This window comes from Octopus bimaculoides, chromosome 9 (genome assembly GCF_001194135.2).
Source record: "Octopus bimaculoides isolate UCB-OBI-ISO-001 chromosome 9, ASM119413v2, whole genome shotgun sequence".
In the NCBI taxonomy this organism is placed as follows: Eukaryota; Metazoa; Mollusca; class Cephalopoda; order Octopoda; family Octopodidae; genus Octopus; species Octopus bimaculoides.
In genome coordinates, this window is record NC_068989.1 from 32,987,760 (window position 1) to 33,002,608 (window position 14,849).

The window sequence follows — 14,849 nt, forward strand, 5'->3', positions numbered from 1 at the left end:
TATATATATATATATATATATATATATATATATATACACACACACACACACACACACACACACACACACACACACCATATGTTGTACCCATTGCAAGCTTTGAACACAAAAGAGGTGTAGCAGAGAAAATTGTCTTTGTGTGTGGAAAATGTGTGGATACAATAAGCACTAAAAATGCACCAACAATAGACTCCCTCGAATGATCAGGGGAACCATTAGAAGTAATAGGCACCTTCTATTACCTAAGAGACCAAGTTAGCAGTGGTGGAGGAAGTTCTGAAAGTGTAGTTGCAAGAATAAGAGCAAGCTGGGCAAAATTCAGAGAGCTTCTATCTTTGTTGATAAGTAAGGGCCTCTCCCTCACAGTGAAAGGCAGAATGTATGACGCCTGTATACATACAGCTATGTTACATGGCAGTAAAATATGGACTTTGACTACAGAGGACATGCAAAGGTTTGAAAGAAATGAAGCTAGTGTACTTCACTGGATGGGTAATGTCAGTGTGTATGCGCGACAGACTGTAAATGATTTAAGAGGAAAAGTAGGTATAAGAGGCATCATATGTTGTGTGCAAGAGAGAAGACTGTTGGTTTAGTCATGTGATGCATATGGATGAGGACAGCTGTGTAAAGAAGTGTCAAGCTCTAATCATGAAGGCTACGTGTGGAAGAGGTAGACCCAGGAAGATGTGGGAAGTGGTGAGAAAGGATCTTCGGATGCTGGGCCTCACTGAGTTAATGACAAGGGACTGGGAGATGTGGTGATTTGCTGTACTTGATTAAACATGTCAAGCTAAGTGAAATCGCTGTCTTCCATACAAGTTTGTCCTTTCAGGTGCCAGTGCCTCATAAAATGCACCCATGCCAGTGCTGCATAGATGCACCTGTGCTGATAGCACGTAAAATGCATCCAGCTACTATATTAAGTATTTGGTGCTAGGAAGGTCATCCATCTAGAGAGCTCCCAGCTGGCCAGTTCCATTTCAAACTATCCATGCTAGCATAGAAAACAGATGTTAAACAATGGTCATATATACACACATACACGCACGCACACATGTGTCTATATGTGTGTGTCTAAATATTTAAGTATTTGCTTATATATGTATGCCTGTACATTTATTTAAATATTTATATATGTATATCTTAAAATGCAAACAACACACTGAATAATATAGTCTAAGAAAATCTAAGAAAGTCTTTTTATTCCTGGACAGCCCTCATCATAAGTCATCTCATTTAATACCAATCTGCTGACAAATAACAACAATACAGATCTATATTTAAGAGATGAAGAATTATGTACATTATTTACATTATTTACATTAGACAGATATTTGTCCTCATCGTGTCTGTTGTTCACACAACGTTTTGGCTGATATACCCTCCAGCCGTCAACAGGTGTCTTGAAGTAATTTTAAACCTGGGTTCTCATTCCTAATGGTATTTTTCAATGTTATTATTATTATTATTCAGGTCACTGCCTGGAATTGAACTCAGAATCTTGGGGTTACTAGCCCGTGCTCTTAACCACTATGCCATATGCCTGTGGGTAAATAACAACATTGATATACATTATTTGTCAACAATTTTTTACAATTCTTTTTCCAGGGAAAAGACTGTGGTGATCTGTCAGAACGTAAAGCACTGAGACAAAATTTAAAATGCAAAAGTTTTAAATGGTATTTAGAGAATGTATATCCTACAAAATTCATTCCTGATGAAAATGTTTATGCTTGGGGTATGGTAAGTTCAAATTTATATTTTATTGATTTATTTCAGCATTCTGATATTTCCTCCAAAATTCTCTCTGTACCTTTCATTTTTTACTTTCTTCCAATCATATTGCTCTCCCACCTCTGTCTGCATTAAGTTTGCTTCAAGCTTTCTATGCCAAAGGTAACCTTTGACAAAGGTTTCTGTGTTTGCTGTAGGCACAGATGTGGCTGTGTAGTAAGAAGATTGCTTCCCAATAGCATAGTTCCAGACTGACCGAAGCCTTGTGAATGGATTTGGTAGGTGGAAACTAAAAGAAGCCCATTACATATATATGCATATGTATATATGTGTGTTTTACTATCTCTTTGCCTTCATATCACATGATACTTGTAAACAAGTGTCACTATCATGCAAGTGGTATCCTTTATTTCCAATCTTTTATGAAAGCATATCTAGTCATGGAGAAATATTACCTTACATGGAAACAGGTAAAGGTTAACTACATGAAGGGCATCTAGCTATAGAAACAATCTGCCTCAACAAAATTCAGTCCAACCCATGCAAACATGGAAAAAGTGGGTATTAAAATGATGATAAATGTGCACACATACACAATGACACACATATGCAGCTAAAGCTAAAACAACAATGAGAAAAAATAACTCCAGACAAATTGACAATGAACATAGAACTACTTATATTAAGAGCAACCAGTATAAAACTGCTAAGGAAATGCATACTCTTTGAGAATAAAGCAGTACTTTTTATATATATGTGTGAAGTATAGAAAGAAAATCTGAAAATGAGGAAACTATTTTACTGCTAAGATGGGAGAAAAGTGACAATCAATTTCATATATGTGATGAAAAATGATTTTGAAAAGAATATTGTTTGGAAAAATCCATTCAAGTAAACTAAAATAAGGTTATATGCAGAAGTTGAAAAACAACTACAAAATATATCTCAAAACAAAATCATTGCCTAGTGTTCAAAAGAAATGCAGTGATTAATCTAGGTATGAATTCAATCTAGGTAAAGATTAACAAGCAATATAAGGAATAAAAATTGTTATCAAAAAGAGAACGATCTAAAAACAAGGACTAATCAGTTTTTAGAATTGATGTTGCTTTCACAGCAATACCACCATGTGACCTGAGCTGATCAATACATCTAATGTCTCGAGACTGTCTTTGTTTCCAATCCCATTACTCTTCTCTAGATATCTAATGAGGTAGGCTCAATGAACCTACAAAACTTTAAATCATACAAAGCTGAGTCAAACTTTTATTAAATAATATATGTGTGTATGTATTTATATATTTGAAAACACTACATTTTTAGACATGGGTACTACTATAAGAGGTGCATTCAAAAAGTATCTAATTTTATTTTTGCCTGTCAAAACTAATGATGTGTGGTCATGGTTTACACACTCTAGCATGTCCTGAGCTTCTGCTGCTCTGCCAGTACTTGGGAACAAATTTTGCCGACATTCTCTGGATGCACAAATCCTCCATTAATATAGAATGCACTGATCCTATGCTTATTCCCACTTCATGAACAATTTCTTGGTGTGTTACATGATGGTCTTCAATGACTATTCACCAAACCATCTCAACCGGCTTTTCATTTTGGTTTGTGGATGGCCTTCTTGAATGTGCCTCACTCTCCACTGAGAGCCATGTTTGCCATGTTTGAAGCAGTTGTACCACTTCTTGATACAAATTTTGTCCTGGTGTCATACTCATGGTATCATCACTTGTTGAATCTTCTGGATGGTTTGAGCTTGAGTATCACAAAGCTTTTGACAAAACTTGATGCAATATCTCTGCTCAATGCATTTGATAAAAATGAGAATCTGAATGACCATCCACTACATAGTTGTACTCTAAATGTAACAGCTGGGAACTGATGTAGCCTATTGACATGAAAATTTTGATGCATGTGCAGGAAGGGTGACATTACTTCCTGCCCAAAGGATTTTGCCCATGTGGCATTAATTTTGGTGGAGAAAAAATAAAATCAGATACTTTTTGAATGCACCTCATTCCTTGTTAATCAAATTATTTTTCAGCCTGTCGTATAGATTATATTTCTCTTCTAAAATGCATTATTATTGTTGCCTTAGTTATCTTTTATTCTATCAATCTTAAAGAATTTTGGAAAAACTGACCCACTTTTTTATTATTATTTTAGGTTCGTAACCCAGCTTCTAACTTATGCCTTGACACACTTGGTCAAAATGAAAATGTTGATATCAATGTAGCTGTTTTCTCATGTCAGAATGGTATCAGTACAAGTCAGGTGAAGATTTTATATATATATATATATTTTTTTTTTTACAGATGTAAATTCTTTCCAATTAAGTTGAACCCAATATTTTAATGATATTGTTTTAATCAATAAATTTTATTCAAATTTAAATACAAAGAAACAAGAAAAATGAGAGATAAGTAAGGAAAAGAAAGAAAAGAAAAAAGAGGGGTGGTAAAGCAGAAGAAAATGGAGAGGAAGGGGCTGATGGGCTATATATCCCAGTACAACTGGTGTGCTCAGCTGTGCCATGCAGTAATGACTGTGGTGGCATTGCCATGGAGTATGGCCAGTGACACTCACTGCAGCAGCCACTCCACTTTGTAGGGCTCATTTTTACCAATGGGCTGCTGTTATCCCTATTTTGCGGAGGAAGTCAGTAGCACAGGGTCTGAGAACACCTGATGTCACAGCGGTAACTGGTCAGGCCCCTGTATTTATGGACTTTTTCTCCTCCATGTTATAGGTGGTGATATCTGGATTTGCAGCTGATGCAGCAAAGTTGGAGCCAAAGAACATGATGCTGCATGTTACGTCCCGGACTAGAGATCTACCCCCACTTGAATGGGAAGAGAATTATTCCATTGGGGCACTTACCATCCCCATGATCAAGACTTGCTGGCTCAGGTTGAGATATGAAGCCAGCCGCATCCAGTCACCTTCTACAAATTCTAGAGGCAGCAGATGCAAAGTCAACTGTACTCAAAACCTTGAGGTATCAAGCTAAGACTCACAAAGCACCCAAAACCAATAATAAATCTTCTACATGATTAATCTGCTGTGAGAAATAGCAGCTAACTCTCCCTTATATTACACACTACTCTCTTAATATAGGGAAGGGCAGGCAGAATAATGTGCTCCTAGAACAATACTGTCCAACTAAAGTTAGGATGGTTAAGTATAGAATACTTTTGATTAGGCATCTGTTCTAAGCAGCAACATTTGCTCTAAGAATCTGCTTCATTGTGCAATGGTTTCCATGATTTATAACAATAACATTGAATCCTCAAGAGAAAGGAAACAGTGAGTCTTTAGACATTTTATTTTTGGAGTAGAAGTTATAGAATTGAAAATAAGTTTGCACATAGACCTGAATTTAACAAAACACTCATTAATTTTAGTTTTTCTGCCAACTCTAGTGAGCCATTTTGTTTTCTGCATACAGTTAGCTAGACTAGGTTTTTGAAGTAAAGTATGAGGGTCAGCTGAAAAGTTCATTGACCAACCAAGATACTCTCATGAAATGTGACCAAATGAGGTTTATTTTTCAATATAGTACCCCTTGCAGTCCACTCACTTCTTCCATCAGTATTGCAGTGCTTGGATCTCATTAATGAAGAAGCTTTCATCCTGTTTGTAAAAAAGGTCATCAGAAGCAAATGTGACATCATCATCACTGTGCTACTGGTTCCGAGCCAAATGTATTTTCATCGTAGGGAACAGGTGATAGTCAGATGGGGCAAAATCAGGAGAGTGATGAATCAGTTCAAAGCCACAATCATGCACACAAAGCATTGAAATTAAGGACCTGTATGCTGGAGCGTTATCCTGATAAAACAAGACACTTTTAGTCTCCTTTTATCAGTTTTCCTGAGCGTTTGGTCTTTATAGCCTTTCATAACTGCCTCAGCAAGTTGGCACTGTACTCTCCATTGATTGTGTGGCCCTCTTGAAGATAGTCAATAAACACAATGCTTTTGTGTGCCAAAATATTGTGCCCATCACCTTCCCTGCAGATGAAAGAATCTTGGCATTCTTTGGAGCAGGTCAGGAGGGATGTTTCTACCGCATGGATTGTCTCTTTGTCTCTAGCTCCAAGTGATGAATCCAACACTGATCTTGGGTTAGGCAACATACATCAGATTTTTCCCGTGGTGTGATCAGCCTGGTGTGCTTTTGATCAGATGTCAGAAGACTTGGCACCAAGCAGAAACATTCATTATGCCAAATTCATTGTGCAGAATATTCTCAACTCTTTCACTATAAATCAAATAGCCATTGGCTATTTGATTTATAGTAAGTCACCTGTCATCCATCACCATGTGAACATGATCTATGTTTTCCTCAGTGGTAGCAGTTGCAAGATGTCCAGACCTTGGGTTGTCTTCAAGATGCTCCCACTCCCTTCCTAAATTCAGCTGCCCACTTTTGCACTGTTGATAAAACTGGAACATCATCCCCTAATGGAGCAACCATGTCAGCATAAATGTCTTTGGGAGCCAAACCCTTCTCTACAGGTAATTGATAACATCACAATACCAAATTTTGTCAGTTTTCAAGAGAAGTTGCTACTAGTTACTTTTAAAGTCTTCTTTGAACAATCAGATGTCAATTTACCTGGAAAGAATTAATACAGTTATTAATAAGAGTTGAAATCAATGCAGGTAAAATTTCACAGCTCTAGCATTACTCATTCATAGTCAGCCTATGAACTTTTCAGCCCACCTCCCTATCTTATCATTGATGGAGTACAATTTGGGTTGATTTTATTACCTTTCAAAACTGTGATAATAATGCTAACTAGAAAAGCACTCGGAGAGTGCAGACCTCCGCCAAGCAGCTCATCGCCACCCATATACACGCATGCTGAAAATTGCCCAATTTCTCAAACCAATGCCAGCAAAAACATAACCTCGACCATCGTCATCATCAACACTGTCTCTGCTTTCACCACAATCACCGTCAAAACTACGATCACCACAATCAGTTTCTTTACACAGTTGAAAATCCATTATCCGATACTCATGGGACTGAGATTGTTGCAGATTTTTGATTTTTCTAATTTCGGAGTGCTTTATTAAAAAAAAAATTGCATCTACAAAACGGAACAGTGTGAGGATAGAAACCAGGTCTAAACACAATAGATTATAGACATACTCTGAATGTAGTTCTATATAAATCTTTAATAATTTTTTTTCTACTTAAGACCATCAGAAATGTTAAAATATCAGCCTCTACCCACGTTGTCATGCTTTGATTAAAAGGTTATAGCATAGATTAGATTACTTAGGTAAGTTGACTCAGGCCATGTCTAATTTAATAGCAACCACCTGGAAGAGATACACAGTCAGCTCTGGGGAACTGTAGCCCATTCAAGCAGAGGGTTATTGTTTTCAGAGACATATCTGGGTGTGGGTGGTTTATCTGGTATTTGTTGGGGGTAATCATCTTGGGATCATTTGAATGTCGTGAAGTCACTTTCCTCTCTTATGTGTGTATGGCACAATGTTGAAGAGAGCAGGGCCAATTGAGGTGAAATAGTTCTGTCATAGTGTTGTGATATGACACAAACATTTCTGTAGTGGATGGATGGCACGGGGGCCAAGCCTCAGACGAATTTTAAAGATAGGCAATGTTGATAGAATATTTTCCACATCATACAGATGATATAGAGCTCATAGCGGTGGTGGAAGGAGAAAAGCCTGAGCTGTTTGAGTCGATCCCAATAGTCAAGGCTTGTCATGTCATCCTCTGCAGACCTCTGCCAAGCAGTTCATTTTAAGATAGACACACGAGTAAAATTACAAATAGAGAAACGAAAATAAACTTTGAAATCAGCAATGTCATCATAGATTACTTGAAAACGATGTGTTTTCAAGGGAGATAATCAAAGAATGTAACAATACTTCATGTAAAGTAGATACAACAAATGAAAAATCCTTCAAGAATCCATAAAAATCCCAGATCACTACCAAAATTTCATCATCTGTTCCTTGTGTCATTACCAACCTTTTCCTGTAAGTTTCATCAAATACCATTCACAGCTTTTTGAGTTATTTTGCACACAGATGGACAGACGGACAAACCAACGCCAATGAAAACATAACCTCTTTTCTTGGCGGAGGTAACAATACCTTAATGTGTGTTTTCTCCCAAGGAGGTGAAATAGAGAAATCCAAACTAGAAACCAAAATCAAATATAAGGGGTAATTTATTAAAGATATACCTTGTCTTTCACTAGTAATAATTTTTTGTGACACAACACAAAAACAACAAATACATTGTTTCAAACCCTATAGGTATTGGTTTCATGTTTTTCCTCTTCAATAAGTGTCATCAGTGTTTTGTGGAACAGTTGATTAACTAAACTTGATAAATTGTTCAATATGCAGTTCATAAATTATCAACTACAATTTAGACAAAGAAAATCTCTTTGCATTTGCTGCAGTTTTATAGAAATGGAAAAATGATCAATGATAATAAAAATGACAATGACAGTAAAATACAAGAACACTTGTATAGTTCATAAGACTAAACAATTGATTGCTGAATGTTACATTGATAAAAAATATATTTAGAAACAAATGTCTTGAAAAGAAGTTTTATCTTTAAGTTCAGATGAAAAGCTAAGCAACAGCTTTACTTAACATAAATAAAAGTAAAAAGTAATTTTCAAATGTTTTATATTAAATGGATGAGCAGCATCGAATATTTTGGATACATGGCACTGTGTTTGAAAGTAGGAAAATATATCTGTAATTTAATTCAAATCATTAAACACTAGCAAACAAGGAGAATAGGACTATAACATAAATCAAGAAAACAAAAAAAGAAAAACCAATATAGATATATTAGACCTTTAATTACCTCATATATGAACACATGTGAAGTAAATAAAGAAATTGAAGTGGGGAGACAGGAATTTATAGTTAGTTGCCACTATTCATTTAAAAGAATATCCATAGTTTTGTGAATGTGTCCAAATTAGCATATGTAAAATAGGTTCAAGTTGAAAATGAAATTCTGAAATATATGCCAATTTTGTGTGTATATATATATGCATCTGTATTTATATATAATTTACTTTTATATACCTCTTACAAGTTGGGGAGCATTCATTACAACTGTCATCATTACCTTTATTTGTCATGTCCATCTCTATTAGCACCATTATCATCACAACCACCTCCATATATCTTGCTATACTTATAATGGTTTGTATTTTCACCACCAATACACTGTCATCTTCACCATTAATACACTGCCATCCTCACCATTGTGACCACAGCTATCACTGTCTTCCACCTTAATAAGCTCAATGAATTAGATGTATTATCCATCACTTAAATTGGGTTTAGACAGATGCTAACAGGCAACTGACAGACAGCTCAGTATGCATGTTTTAACTGTCTTTGCCTTGAGGAATGGGTAATACCCATAGCCTTTGTAGACCTTCGTAGACCAGTGAAAGTCATTCCATTAATGTTCCTCACGATCAAAAGGGAATTCTAGAGGATCAACATTCTGGGAAGGAAGGACTGGACATTGAGATTAGTGCAGGAGACGGAGAAGAAGCTCAACAAATTTTGTGAAAAGGAGGAGTGATGAGTGGGTCAGAGAAGGAGCCGTTACATTAACAGTGGAAAAGGCAGAGACAGAAAACAAGTGAATCAATGGAACAGAGACAGGCATGTATCTTGTGAATGACTTTATGCCAATCAGTTGGGTGGCCTTTTCTGGTTGCAGTCTTGGATATCTATGGGGATTGATTGTTCAATCAGATAAGCAGGACAGTGGCCTTTCATAAGTCTTTGATGTGGTAGATATAGATTGATAGAGAGATAAACAGATGAATTGACAAACTGACAGAAAAATAAATTGTTCAATGGATCAATAGGTATTTTGTGATATGGAGGAATATTAGGTAGGTAGTTATTCAGGCTGATAGACAGATAGATAGGTTGACTGACAGACTAATGAATAGTTAGTTTGATACATAGATAACAGATTGTTTGCTAGGTAGTTACATAGATAGGTTGATAGATAGATAGACAGACAAGCAGATTGCTAATCAGACAGATAGTCAGATTAATAGTCAGATAGGTAAATGTTTAGACTACTATTGAATTGATTGATAGATCAAGACAAGTAAATAGATTGATTGATGGATAGTTAGATAGATTGTTAGAGATATCTAGCAGTAGCAAGCACTGCATATATAGATATGTCTATATGTTTATACTAGAAGTATGCTTGCTTGTAGATATGTGCACACTGAATTCATTAAATGGAAGAGAAGAATAAAAACTCAATGTCAAACAAGTTGTATGATGGTCTGCATGCTATGTCTGACACCACTGTCATGCAGCTTTGCTACAATTTTCTTGCTTTTGAAGTGACTTTGAACAAAAAACATATTATATTTTGTTAAACTTGTTGTTTTTATATTTAACTCATGTCAGCTGAACTTGTTATTTGTTATATATAACATGTATGGATGGGCCAATTGCTGCAAACATTGCTTATAAATTGGTTTTCATTTCATATTTCTTCTTAATATTCTTTTTGTAGATTTTCTCTTTAAGTTTAAAAAATGAACTTCGGAGGGAGAATGGTTGTCTTCAAATTCTCCAGACTGGAGATAAGCCTACCCTGCAATTGTGTGATGGTGAGAAAAAAGTTCAAGAATGGAAATACTTTAAGGTATATTTAATAATACATTTCTAAGAAATATGACGAAATGTGATATATTGTCTTTTAGTTTATGAAGTAAAACAAAATATTTTTTCTTTTTGAATTTTACAGAATAATGGAACATTGGTTCATGTAACGACTGGAGCATGTCTTCACAGTACAAAACATGGAGAATCTGTTTCTACAAAACAGTGCTCTGAAACAGATAGCCAAAAGTGGACTTTTGAACATTATCTTACTTGAAGTGAGAAACAAAATTATTACAAATTTATTATTTAAGAAGAAAAAAAAAAACCTAAGCTAACACAAGATTTTTCTTCTATGGGTTATTCAAAGGAGGAAATGTATAAGTTATTCTCTGGATGGAGATCAAATTGAATGGTATATTCCTAACATTCTATGAAGATTATTATTAATACACTAATATTATGAAGATTATTATTAATACACTAATATTATGAAGATTATTATTAATACACTAATATTATGAAGATTATTATTAATACACTAATATTATGAAGTATTATTGATAATATTAGTTTTTTTTAATTTTCACATTCATTCTTTACATCTTTAATGATAATAATAATAAGAACAACAACAACAATAATTATAATGGAACATGTGGTATTGCTTAAATCCTTATTATGGTGAACCTACAGTAAATTATAATCGCTCTCTTTCAGTCATACATACACATTTCGTTTTTGTTTTGAACTGATTTCACAAATAAAACATTTCCATCCTTTTTCATTAAATTAGTGCCTTAATAGCAATGATATATATCTAATTTTTCAAACAATTCAAGATTGCCTCAGAATTACCATCTTACTGCTTTGCTTTTTCAAAATATATCTTAATTTAAATCATCTTAAATTACTAAAAGTAATTGGGTTTTCCTTTCTTTTCTAATTGATAGCATTGCCATTGATGATGTAAATAATAGTTTTGTGGTTGAATTTAAGACCAAAGACTTACAAGTAGATTTAGTAGATGAAAACTGGAAGAAGTCCATAGTGTGCATGTACAGCAAAGTGCAAATGTATTGAAAGAAAAGTTAGGCATAAGAGGAATTATATGTAGCATGCAAGAGAGAAGACTGCACTGGTTTGGTCAGATGATGTATGTGAATGAAGATGGTTGCATAAAGAAGTGTCAATGGCTTAAAGTGGATGGAATTCATGAAATTTTGAAGGCTGATCTCAAGTTGTTGAGCCTTACAGAAAAGGTGACAAGGGACTGAGATGATTGTCATTTTGCTGTGCTCAAGAAGACCTGTCCATTACAGCAAAAATAATAACCTAAAATCACTCAGTTATGCTTGTTCTACTTTGGTACTAATTGGTTGTTGTACTCACCTGAGAGCAGAAGCAGCACACATTACATCCCATCCCCTCCCTAAGAGTCTCCTACATTCCTGAGCCCACCATTTCAACCAATCACCCCACCTCCTTTCTGTGCCTTCAGCCACTGTTCTCTCTTCCCTCTGTTATACCCCATTCTAAACACCTGTTATCTGCTGTCATTCTCAATGCCTTCTCATATCTACCATCATGATCCACTCACCTACTATATTGCTCCCACACCTAGTACATTTCTGTTTCCTTGAACCACTCCTATATCTCCTACCTTATCCCACTCCATACTGGTATTTCCCATCATACTGAAGCAGTTAGCATCCAGGGAATCAAGTGTATAGACTTCATTACTTTCTTCATGATTGGACTGTGGAGTATAGACATCAGGCGCACATTTTTTTTTTTCTATTTTAGGGTCAAGGCCTTCCCTCTCTGAAAGACACAAATTTCACACCTTTTCAGTTTTTTCTTTCTTCAGAAGTTCATGTACTACTTATTTTGGTGCACAGTGCCTTACACATCAATATAATGCTGGACGAGTATATCAGCTAGTTGAGGACTAGTATAAGAGTGATTAATACTTAGGCAGTAGCTTTGTTGTAGCAAAGGTTTCATGAATGAGAGCATTGGGAGGTCACTAAATTCCTCATCAAGCTTTGTTCTTTTTCCTGTGTACAATGACTACTCAAGCATACTCTGATTCAGATTCATGCAACATAAAATATTTCATCCTAGATGTACTGTTTCAGAGGAATGTACTAAATACACACAAGACTACTCTTATACAATATATGGCTTTTGTTAATGCTATCTCTTTTTGGAATGTATGAACTCTGAAAAAAGGACAGAAGACATCATGTATCTTATTTTAGTTTAGGATGAGGGTGAATTTCAGGATCATAAGTTTCATTGTCAGAAAAATGAAGATGCTGCCTCTATTTTTTGATTCTGATATTATGACACCATTTTTCTTAAAAAAAGTGGTTACTGAAGCATAGGATTCTTTGACCAGTGAAGCATTTTTAGTGTAAGTTACATATATATGTATGACTCTGATAAAGATAGCATTAGTTCTTTAAGGTCGTTCAATTTTTCTCAACCAATCAGTGGACTGATTGAGTAAGCTGATCAATGAACAAACCTATAATAACTGTCGGAAACAGCTGTAAGTCGAATTCACTACAATATTGTCTATACTTTGCCTTATATATATAAATCAAAGCCAAAAAACAAACAACGGAAACCGCCAAAACACAAGAAGGAGGAAAAGGACAATAACACAACAACAGCAAACAGAACAAAATAAGATACACAGACCATCCACAGCCAACCACCCCCTCAGTCGGAGTCCCGAATACCCATGTAGCCCTGCCCAACCCTCTCTGACACCACTCGAAACCAGCTGGGCCAAGGGCCTAAGCTGAAGGCACCAAGTCCCTGAGCAAGGCAAACGAATGTACATATACAAACACAAGGAAATAACAAACAGAAAGAGACAAACGTATCATAAGAAACAGAACTACACACATACAATGGACAAAAACCTTTCAGCTATACAACAAATAAAAAATAAATCAAAACAGAGTATAGTAAGCTAGCACAAGGAAAAAGGAAATGGAAAAATCTTGACTGGCCAGGTGGCGAGACAGAATAGAAAAGATGTGACTGATCTCAAAGGTGGTCAACTGAAAAAGAAGGACAATGCATAAACTGGACAGCAATCATGTGGTAGAGGAGGGGAGGAGTTGAAGAAGGCAGAGGGACTAAGGAATAGGAGAGAGGGTAAAGAAATCAGAGGGATCAAATAATGAGAGGAGGATCACAGCATGTGAGGGAAGGAGAGAGAGACAGAAACATGGTACAAGGGAGGTGAGGAAGGAGAGCAAAAGAGACTGAGAGATAAGAGGGAGGGGGAAAAGGGATATATATACTCTTCTACTTGTTTCAGTCATTTGACTGCGGCTATGCTGGAGCACTGCCTTTAATCGAGCAAATCAACCCCAGGACTTATTCTTTGTAAGCCTAGTACTTATTCTGTCGTTCTCTTTTGCCGAACCGCTAAGCTACGGGGATGTAAACACACCAGCACCGGTTGTCAAGCGATATTGGGGGGACAAACACAAACACACACATATATATATATATATATACATATACACAACGGGCTTCTTTCAGTTTCCGTCTACCAAATCCACTCGCAAGGCTTTGGTCGGCCCGAGGCTATAGTAGAAGACACTTGCCCAAGGTGCCATGTGGTTGGTAAGCAAGCTACTTACCACACAGCCACTCTTGCGCCTATATATAATCATCATCATCATCGTTTAATGTCCGCCTTCCACGCTAGTATCATCATCATAATTGCTTAACTTCCATTGTCCATGCTAGCATGGGTTGGACCAAAGCTGGCAAGCTGGGGAACTGCACCAGACTCCGGTCTGATTTGGTATGGTTTTTCCAGCTGGATGCCCTTCCTAATGCCAACCACACAGGCACTTTTACATGGAACTACACGGGCACTTTATGTGGCACTTCCACAAGTAACCCTAAAACCCTAACCCTGAAACCCTAACCCTAAAACCCTAACGCTAAAACCAGTCCAAATGCATGAACGATGTCATAAATAACAGTGACAAACGAAATATACACTGCCGATAGTTGTTGACAAACAATGGCAGTAATCTTATTCAGCTGAATACGCGTCATTAATTGGTTGAAATTACCGAAATACGACTACTTTAACACAAAATAACTTTGAAAATATAAACCTTTCTCAACAACACAAAGTGTAAAGGATGTTTTATATGTCACATTCGGATCTATTTCAAAACGGGGGCACCAGTTTTCATTTATGTTTTATGTAGTGTTTTTGGTACCGAAAGACTTTCAAACTTCGTATACTTATCTATTTTGTGTTATAGAACACAAAAAAATTTTTGTATTCGAATTTATTTCATGTAAAAAATTGTCCTATTTCGATAATTTCTACTAATCACTGACGTCTATTCAGTTGAAAACAATTAGCGCTGTAACGGTGTATATCGTATT

General features: G+C 36.0%; 1 protein-coding gene across 1 annotated transcript in view; it reads left to right on the forward strand.

Annotated features, from left to right (window-relative positions):
- The window catches only part of LOC106884391 (polypeptide N-acetylgalactosaminyltransferase 13), a 92,990-nt gene extending 81,786 nt beyond the window's left edge, over positions 1 to 11,204 (forward strand). Inside the window, exons 7-10 of the mRNA XM_052970905.1 lie at positions 1,612 to 1,746; positions 3,916 to 4,023; positions 10,324 to 10,455; positions 10,558 to 11,204. Coding sequence (XP_052826865.1) covers positions 1,612 to 1,746; positions 3,916 to 4,023; positions 10,324 to 10,455; positions 10,558 to 10,689 — 507 coding nt within the window. The 3' untranslated portion in view covers positions 10,690 to 11,204. The remainder of the gene's footprint in view (positions 1 to 1,611; positions 1,747 to 3,915; positions 4,024 to 10,323; positions 10,456 to 10,557) is intronic.
- The last annotated feature ends 3,645 nt before the right edge of the window (positions 11,205 to 14,849 follow it).